The following is a 9,884-nucleotide window of genomic DNA, read 5'->3' as shown; positions in this document are numbered from 1 at the left end:
GCTCTGCGTCTCTGATACGTCGAACCCAACCCAGCTTTATATAGGACTTTGCATTATGACTGACTGATGGCTCACGACTGAATATGCTATGCCCTTACTTTGAACGAAGTCGCTACTACTATCTGTCCATCCACTGACAGGCTCTCCATCAATGGGTAGGTCGAATATATGAGCGACATCCTCTAATGTCACTGTATCCTCACCGATCGGCAATACAAAGGTGTGGGTTTTAAGCCTCCACCTTTCAACCAGAGTAGCTAACATGGGGTGAAATCCTCTTATGACTCCAATTCTAGAGACGTGGTAGAATCCCGTGGCGCGTAAGTAGTTCTCCACTATCAGATTCCACGTCTGTGGCGGATCCAGTTTACGCACCGACAAATTTCTGTTAGACTACATCAACAAAGATATATGTTACATTAATTAAATAATAATCCTTATAAATATTATAATAAACATTCACATATTTATGCGATAACAATATTTAATAATATTTATCTATCACGTATTATTTAATAATCTTTATTTATCAATTTATTTATTTTTTCAATTTTTTAATAACAATATAATATAATATACTATTTTATATATTTTACATATTTAAGATATTATAATATTTACTTACTCATATATATACGCAACATACATTTTTACAAAGTCAAAATATTTTTTTATTCTTCAACATATTCATAATAACAAAAATTATAACAAATTATACATATCATTATTATTATTAACGTTTATTTTATAAAAACTATTGTTATATTCTTAAAATATTTATAAAATACACAAAATAATATTCTCATTACAAAATATACATGCATAAAAAAATTAAAATACATAAAAAATAAAATAAACTTTATTTTAAATACAGCAAAAAAAATTTGTCCACTTACATAAATAGAATGATCCAAATAGTTGATAATATGTTTTTCAGGCGCTAGATAATTAGGTACCATTTTTTTTAATCTTTTAAACTGATATTCTTTTTCTTTCGCCATATAAATTTAACTCACCACTATTCACTACTACTAACTACACTCTCTTCACAAATACTACCTACAGACAAACCCACTTCCTTCTTTCCTTCTCTCTTATATTTTTTGCTTCAGCTCAAATACCATAAATGGGAGAAGAAGAGAGCCCAATGCATGCATAAATATATCAAAGAGCATCACTGGCGCTGGTTTCCAGGGTGGGGGGCTGTTCCCTGCATGCAGGCATGCCTACAACACGTCCCTCGCGTGGTGCAGCAGCAGCAGCATTGGAACTCTGCGCAGCTCTGCTAAACTTCACGGGCCTCTATGTACCATATCCCCGCGTGGTGGGTCACCACACCCCCTGCTTGTTGCCACCTGGCTCTCCCGCTCAGCCACCACGCTCCCGACATGTTGAGGGTGAGCTCTATCCATCGACAATTTTTCTCCTTGGCCAATATCCGGCCAATACACCAACACTGCATCCATAAAGAAAATAATTTCTGTTGTCAAAGCATAACCATATATAGACGGAACCTATATACATATATATACGTGTGCATAATTTATGTATATATTATTTTATATATCTTTTATTTTTAATATTAAAAGTAATTAATAAAAAAATGTATTTTTGATATCATAAAAAATATACAAAAGGAATAAATACAGTTTCTTTTAATAAATCAAAAGTTTAATTATTCTGTTAGTGTTTTAAGAAATATTTAATTAGGTTTTTATATTATTTTTTTTAATTGGTTTCTGTACCAATTTTTTTTAATTAAGTCCCTTTTAGCGGTAATTGACTTAATTTTATAATGACCCAACTAAAAAAAATTGGTGTAGGAACACAAATAAAAAAAAAAGTATAAGGACCCAATTAAAAAAAATTATGGAACAAAGACTCAATTAAAAAGAAAATAAGTATAGAGACCCAATTAAAAAAAATTTGGTACAAAGACTCAATTAAAAGAAAAAAAAATATAAGGACCAAATTGAAATTTTCGTAAAACTATAGGAACCAATAGAGTAATTAAACCTAAAACAAATGAAATGTAAACAGACGTAATACTGGGTGATCACTACACTAGTGATATGTTTTAAAGGGATAATGCTAAAAAGACAAAAAAATACAGCCAGAACTTATTTTATTTAGTATTTATTAATTATCACAATAATTAATAAGACAAATTATAACTATTTTTGGCTAATTTTCTAAACATTTCCGATTTTAAAGCATGTTGTGTTGTACAGGGTCAACTAGTCAAACACACTATGGTAAGTAAAGAGTCGTGGAGTGTCCAATAAGGCAATAGCAGTTACTAGCATCACAATCACAAACACTAATGATATGATAGAATAGAATAGGAATCTCTTAACTGCCCACCATGATTTAAAGTTAAACGCGTAAACGCCCTATTGACTTTGGACGAAGAAGAAGATGAAGCTGTGTGGTGTATTTGTAAAGATGTTTTTACGCAAAAAGATAACTAAAATGTTAATAGTCATCCAATTCGCCAAAAAGGAAAGCCGCTAAATTCCAATTATGTTGGTCAGCTAATGAAGCCACACTTTATGCCTCAAACGTTATCCTCTCTTTCGCCGCTCATGGGTTTTCTTCCCAGAAAACTAGTGCTACTGCAACTGCAACATCAGAATGAGCATATGATTATGAACACAGTATCACATAGCCCTAGCCCAGGCCCAGGCCCAGGCCCAGCACCTTCTCCTTCCCCTCTTCAATCATCACTGTCACTCCCTATCCCCATCCCGCCCAAGTTCCCTTTCCCTTTAATCCCTATCCGTGATGCAGGGTTTCACGTGCATCTTCTTCAACTTGGCATGATTATCATGGCCGGCACCGTTGGAATCGCGATGCTTCTATGTGCCGTCTCCTTGATCCGAAGGATCTGTTGTTCCCGGAGGCATAACCGCACGGGAGGAAACACGCCCATACTGTTCCATGTTAATGGAGATTCTGCTGTTTCAGGTTCGGAGTTCGATGACGATGAGGGAGCCTTGGTTGATCACCCTATATGGTTCATCCGCACCGTGGGGTTGCAGCAATCGGTTATAGATTCCATCACAGTGTTTGTTTACAGAAAAGGCGAGAGGCTAATTGATGGTTCAGAGTGCTCTGTTTGCCTCGCTGAGTTTCAAGAAAACGACTCTCTCAGGCTGTTACCAAAGTGCAGTCACGCCTTTCACATCCCTTGCATTGACACGTGGCTTAGATCGCACAAGAATTGCCCTCTCTGCCGCGCACCCGTTCTTCATGATTCCGGTGCGGCAACTGCTATTAGTACGGAGGTGATAGTTCCCGAGGCTGATTCAAATGGTTCTGGTGAGAATCAAGAGAATGGTGAGAGTAGTTCAGTGAGGAATATTGGAGATGAGGATGATGGGGGTGAAGATGGAGAAACCCTAGAAAAGATGAATAGGCACAGAGATGCTTCGATTACACAACCAATGAGGAGGTCGGTTTCCATGGATTCATCATCCATGTTTCGTGATTTGAATTCTGATGATCAAGATGACAAAATCACCAATTCAAGTTCAAGAATATACAAACTGGCTTCAATAGCATTTCAGAAGAGGCCTAGAAGCCCTTTTTCACATAACAGGAAATGCTCCACTTCTACACACTCTAGGAGCCACAGTTCAACTCTCCCTTTGTAGAATCTCCTCAGCAATAGTTAGAATTAGGGTATCAGAGTTCATCCAAACCACTTATGATCTCTCTATATATGTGTCTATGTTTCAATACAATTAATTATACACACAAATTTTAGTGTTTGTGCTCAGATCCCTCTTTTTCCTTTTTTTTTTTTTGCTGGTGGATTCGTATTTCCTTTTTCTTTTTCCTATTAAAGAGAAAAGTTAAGAAAAAGTAGATTATTGTTTAAATTGCATCAGCAGGGAGTTCAATCCAGACATCTGAATTGGCCCAGAAACACATGTGGGTTATCTCTGTTTTCAATATATTTTGATAAAACAGAAATATAACTGTTCTGAACGATGCTTTTTTCCTTGTTACTTGATCATTGAATCTCTTTTTTATATAAAGTATAACCTCCATGTATACTCGTATAAGTAACTTTAATTTACAAGTAAAAAGCATTCTGATACCGTTTAAATTAAGTTGACTCGAACAAGTGAAAAACAAGGTCACTTTCAACCACATATTCCCCAGATCACTGACACCTTCTTTTAGTCATTTCTAATGCAACAAATTATACGAAGAAAAATTATAAGATATTAACGAAGAAAATCTTGTTCATTTTATTCTGACTATTATGAATATGGTTTAGAAGGCAGGTTCACACATCTGGTTCTATGGTGTAGTGGTTAGCACTCTGGACTTTGAATCCAGCGACCTGGGTTCGACTCCCGGTAGGACCTCTTCTTTATATGTTTGTTTGGCAATGTCATATTGTCATGAGTTTTTAAAATTTTGCTCGCTGTCATGCACTCATGCTTCATGCTCCTTTGAATCCCGGTGATTTTTAAACAGAGAAATAATACCTAAGTAAAAAATTTAAAATTCCAGAGCTTGTTAGCTTGAACCTTGGTTTTTGACTTTTAATCTAGACCTATATAGGGATGTATAAGTTGCAGTAGCAGGGTACTAGTGGAAGAATGTATGTGGAATGCTAAGTGTATAGATATTCTATCTTAATATTATTCAAAGCCATCTCTTATAAAGCAATATGTAAAGTCTCTTAACGAGCTGGCCAAGTACAAAGTATCCAAGAAAAAGAATGAGCAAAAATCCGAAATAGGAGAAGGGTAGAAGCGTGAATTCCATGATTCTCCCAATAGGTGTGAATGGAAGTGCAATTCCAATTGCAGATATGACAAGCGTGGAGCACATGACAGGCGAAGAAGCAATGTCCTGTATGAAAGGAATTTTGTCAGTTCTGATCAAGTGAATGATGAGAGTCTGCATGAGGAGGCCCTCAATGAACCATGCTGAATGGAAGAACTTCTCATCCAAATCAGCTCCGATATTGTAATAGAACCAAAGGAATAAGAGTGCTGCCACGTCACAGAGAGTGCAAACTGGCCCATTCCACAATATGAACATTGGCAACCCTTTCTCTGACCATTTCTGAGGACTCTTCACATACTCTCCGTCCATTTTGTCCCATGGGATGGCGATTTGTCCCACGCTGTAGAGCAAGTTCTGTGTGAGGAGCTGTTTAGAGGTTAAGGGCTCATACTTGAGGAACAAGATTGCTATGAGCAGTGAAATCACGCCTCCCAGGTTTGCAATAACTGACATTTTCACATACTTCATTGTGTTGCCAAAGGTGAGTCTACCGTGCTCTACTCCTGCAACCAGCACATTCAGATCCTTCTCAAGTAAGATGATATCTGCCATGTCTTTGGCTATGGCTACACCTGAGTCCACTGAAATGCTAACATTCGCAGCATCAAGGGCAAGAGAGTCATTCACACCATCTCCCAAGAATCCAACCACATGCTTTCCAACTGTCTGCAACGACTGAACCACTCTCAGTTTCTGAGTTGGCGTCAGGCGTGCTAGCACCGTGGCGCGTTGAACCGTCTCATGGAAACTTTCTTGGTCAAGTTGCTCTAGCTCTGGCCCTGTTATCACATCACAGGTTCTTATGCCAACTTCAGTGCATACTCTTGTTGCCAATGACAGTGAATCACCTGTTAAAACCTTTGCTTCAACTCCTTTTTCTGCCAAACGCCACAGTGCTTCTTTCGCCGACGCCTTTGGTGGGTCGAAAAATGTTATTAGGCCAAGGAATATCATGTCTCCCTCCTCACTTGTCTTTATTCCATTACTTGCTTCCTCTCCAAGTTTCTTTATAGCTACTGCTATAACCCTTAATCCCTCATTGCTTAGTTCTTCTGAAAGATTTAAGATTCTCTTATAGTCTTCTGAAGAGAAGATCGAGATTCCTTCTTTTTTGTCAGAATTCGCAATGTAAGAACAAACTCTCATGACTTCTAACAATGCTCCTTTTGTTACCATGAACCTGCCAGAGAACTGTGGCTGTCTCTCATTTGTTTCTAAGATTACAGATACTCTTCTTCTTATGAAGTCAAAAGGAATCTCATCTAGCTTTCTCCACTTGGATGGCTGAAACTTAAGTCCATTTGTATATACATATGCAAGAATTGCATCATCCAATGGATACTTCTGCTCAATCTTGAAGTAAGAATTGAGAAATGCAAAGCGTAGAACTTGTTCTTGGGGCATCCCTTTGCTGTCAACATGATTAACCATAATTGCACGATTCATTGTTAGTGTGCCTGTCTTGTCAATACATAGAATATCCCTGCAAAATATAAAGAGTGAGTACAAGACAAATGAGTGATATTTCTTTTTTGGTTGATAATGTGACTACATTCTTACATGGATCCCATCTCGCGAATCGCGGTCAAACTTTTAACTATACACTTGTCTTTAGCCATAGCAAGTGCTCCTTTGGCTAGACATGTATTCACAATGAGGGGAAGCATCTGAGGATTGAGGGCAGATGCAACAGAGATTGCAAAAAGAATGCTGTTGCTCAAATTAAGTGATGTAAGGTAATCTGTCAAGAACATAATTGTAACTAGCACTAGCATAACTGAAATAAGCAAGTAAAATATCCACTTGAGACCCTTTTCAAAGTCATCTGGTGGCTTCCTCTTCCCAACTTTTGAAAACATGGTGCTCATATAAGTATTGGATCCTGTCGATACAACCAATCCTGTTCCAGTACCTGAAACCACGCTCGTGCCCTGCAGTTAAGTTTACTATTGGTTTAGTATTGGTTTGGTTTGTAAATATAAAGTCTTTGGTTCATTTCAATTCACCATGAAGCAGATGTTCTTTAAATCTAATAAAGGAGTGCTTTGATCTTCTCTGATATCAGCAGTTTTCTCAGTTGTCCAAGATTCCCCAGTTAGTGAGGCCTGGCTGTTCAAAACGTCACAATGTAAAATTTAGTTAGCTTAATTCACGCGCAATTATGATACAAGCAATTCTACATGGCCCAGTAAATATTATTTTTGATCCGTAATAATTTGCACCCAAATTTACAAATGTTTTGTACACAAGAAGCATATAATTTGTACCTATATTTATACGCATAAATCAATATAGTTTACACTTTATATCCATGAATTGTACACATGAATTAATAAAATTTATTTATTAAAAATAATTTAGTGTTTGTGTTGATCAAACGATGGTAAAAAATACTAAAAGTTAAAAGGGTGGTAGATTTTGAAGTTGGCATACCTCACAACAAGATGCTTTGAAGATAACAACCTAACATCACCAGGAAAGAGATCACCAGGTTCAAAAATGACAATGTCGCCGGGAACTATATCCCTGTGATCAACTTGAACAATTAACTCTCTCTGCACAACTCTACCAGCGCATCTTTGCACTTTTACTGGGCACCTTACCAATTCAGAAAGTTTCATGGCTGCTTTTGAGCTGCTGTATTCCTAAGAGTCACATTTAGTTTAGTGAATGCATTTATGATTTATATATTCATTCTTGATCAACAAACAAGGTGAGAGGCAAGTATACCTGACAGAAACGAAGGGCAACACTAATGAAAACCAGTATAAGCATGATGCATCCATTTGCATCGTCACAAGCAATGAATGACATTGCAGATAAAACAATGAGGATCATGTTAAAAGGATGGAAAAGAGAATTCCACAAAAGATGCCACCACCTTGGAAAAGAATACTCAAGTGGAACATTTGGCCCATTTTCCTTTAGCCTCCTCTCTGCTTCAGTGAAACTTAGACCTGCAAACACTTTATTAAAAACATTTTCTAGGAGCAAATTCAATATGAAAATATTGTTGACTTGCCTCTTTCGGTGGAAGCAACATACTCGAAGGCAATGTATTTCTGAGAGTGAGCCAAAGTGTATAACCATGAGCACACTCTCTCTTCTTCCTTACTTTGTGAACCCCCATCAGCTTCCTCTACAATTCAACTCAACCATCATAATTAATAAAAGCATCATATTCTAAAAAGTTGTTGTTTTCTAAGGAGCTTACTTGAATGGATGAGGCGGCGCAGTAACAGTAGAAGCTTAGTTGGGAATGAACATTGGTGGGTGGTAGTACTAGGAGGATTCTGTACAAGAACTTGGTTTATGTTGTTGGAATCAGGTACCATGTACGAAATTTTGGATCTGCCCATAACAAACATTGAAATAGGAGGGTAGCAACCATTGAGATGGAAAAAAAAAAGAGTATCTTTGTTGAATGGTTCGAGTGAGAGGAAGATCAGAGGTTTGTCTTTTATTTATGAGTAGTTAGTTGTTCACTTACTACTTCTAATTCCGTATTGCATGCTTCTAACTACCATGCCACCAAAGAAAGTTAGGTGACTACTTGATTAATCAATTCATTTCCATTGTTAACTAACATTCTTACCTGGATAAAACAATAAAAGCAATTTCATACACTTTACTCGAAAATTCTCAACATACTTCTAAATTAAATCAAATACATTTTTTTTTTGTGAAAATCAAGAAAAAATTATTATTATATACATTAATCAAACTTGTTTAATTTGTCTCTAAACTTGGACATACATGTATACTTGTCTAAGCGGTATACATAGATTGTTTTTTAGTTCATTATAGAGAATATTATGAGCGGTCAATTATGCAATGGAATTCTAAGACTTTACGAAATTAGAGTTGATAATAAGGGTTGATTTAAAATTAATGTAAAAAAATAAACTATTATACATTTGACTATTAATACACATGTTAGTTTGGATAAGTGGATAACTGATTTTTTTGTGTATATATAATATAATTTAATTTAAAATTAATTCGTATTCTTTTTGTTAAAAAATTAAGATATCCAGATTTATTTTATAAAGTAATAATCATTTTGAAATAAAAAGAATACGTTTCTTTTTTTTGGACGTGAGAATACATTGTTTTTTTTGTCAGTGAATTGGACAACTCCCAATTCTAGGTACACAATGCACCTACACATTCCTCACATATTTAGGACAACTCCCAATTTTAGGTACACAATACACACTCCTCACATATTTATCACATTTTTTCCACAAATGCACCTTTTAGAATTTGAACTCTAGACCTTAGTAGTGAAGAGGAAATGGATCCTCTCTAGTTTTTTTAACAATTAAGAAAATGCAGTGTGATCTCTCACCATTAATTTAATAAGTGGGATCATAATTAAATATGAGAGAGAGATCAATAAAAAATAAGAGATCACAATTGACACCATCCAATTTTTTTTATCGGAGAAAATTCACTCCCTAGAGAGGAGGGGTGAAGTGCCACCTAAGCTAAGGCTGTTCGACGTGAGAATACATTGTTAAGTAGATGGAAAAATTTATTGAAGAGAAGGGTAGGTTATTTGGGCCGTTTGTCAAGCCTTCAATTGATAAGTTTTTAACAAAAATAGAGGATTGCATTAAAAAAAATTGTCAGTTGTTTTGCTTACTCGTCAATGATAGTCTTTGGTTAACGAAAAAATATTGATACTTTTTTAAGGTTTTTTTTTGGTTAACTTTTGCATTTTTTGTGTTTAGAATATTTTTTTAAAAAATTACAATAGTAATATTTCTACTTTCTATTTCAATTCTTTTATAAATAAAATTATGAAAATTCTTTTATAAATAAAATTATGAAGATAAAAGAAAAAGGTGAATGGTAATGCACTTGTTACGGTGGGTAACCGGAGATAAATGAGATGGATGGCGTTGAGTGGCCCAAATGTATGAAGGAGGAGGACTCCGGATGGGTCAGCAACTCGGGAGGCTCCGTCCGACTTGCGCGCGTGAATGAATGGGGGGTGGTACCTGCAAAGACACTCCGATGCCTAAGTTAGCAAGAGTGTGAGCAGGTCTAGAGAGTATTGGGCTTAGAAA

At 36.1% G+C, this 9,884-nt stretch overlaps 2 protein-coding genes and 1 non-coding gene across 3 annotated transcripts; 2 read left to right on the top strand and 1 right to left on the bottom strand.

The window, feature by feature from the left end:
• Window positions 1-2,406: 2,406 nt before the first annotated feature.
• LOC130967515 (E3 ubiquitin-protein ligase RING1-like) lies at window positions 2,407-3,773 on the top strand. Its single transcript, XM_057892407.1, has one exon. The coding sequence runs from the start codon at window positions 2,538-2,540 to the stop codon at window positions 3,654-3,656; it is 1,119 nt and encodes a 372-aa protein (XP_057748390.1). The 5' UTR covers window positions 2,407-2,537; the 3' UTR covers window positions 3,657-3,773.
• Window positions 3,774-4,307: 534 nt separating this feature from the next.
• On the top strand, window positions 4,308-4,379 carry TRNAQ-UUG (transfer RNA glutamine (anticodon UUG)). Its single transcript has one exon. It is a non-coding gene; the product is annotated as a tRNA-Gln (tRNA).
• A 258-nt stretch (window positions 4,380-4,637) lies between these two features.
• Window positions 4,638-8,229, bottom strand: LOC130969975 (uncharacterized). Its single transcript, XM_057895899.1, has 7 exons — window positions 8,024-8,229; window positions 7,832-7,948; window positions 7,540-7,766; window positions 7,243-7,454; window positions 6,816-6,918; window positions 6,370-6,740; window positions 4,638-6,292 (listed from the first exon to the last, which is right to left on the bottom strand). Exons 1-7 carry the CDS (start codon window positions 8,175-8,177, stop codon window positions 4,663-4,665), a joined length of 2,814 nt encoding a protein of 937 aa, XP_057751882.1. The 5' UTR covers window positions 8,178-8,229; the 3' UTR covers window positions 4,638-4,662.
• Between the last annotated feature and the right edge of the window lie 1,655 nt (window positions 8,230-9,884).

This window comes from Arachis stenosperma, chromosome 3 (genome assembly GCF_014773155.1).
Source record: "Arachis stenosperma cultivar V10309 chromosome 3, arast.V10309.gnm1.PFL2, whole genome shotgun sequence".
Lineage (NCBI taxonomy): Eukaryota > Viridiplantae > Streptophyta > Magnoliopsida > Fabales > Fabaceae > Arachis > Arachis stenosperma.
The sequence above is the reverse complement of the archived record's forward strand: the minus strand, read 5'-3'. Positions and strand labels throughout refer to the sequence as shown.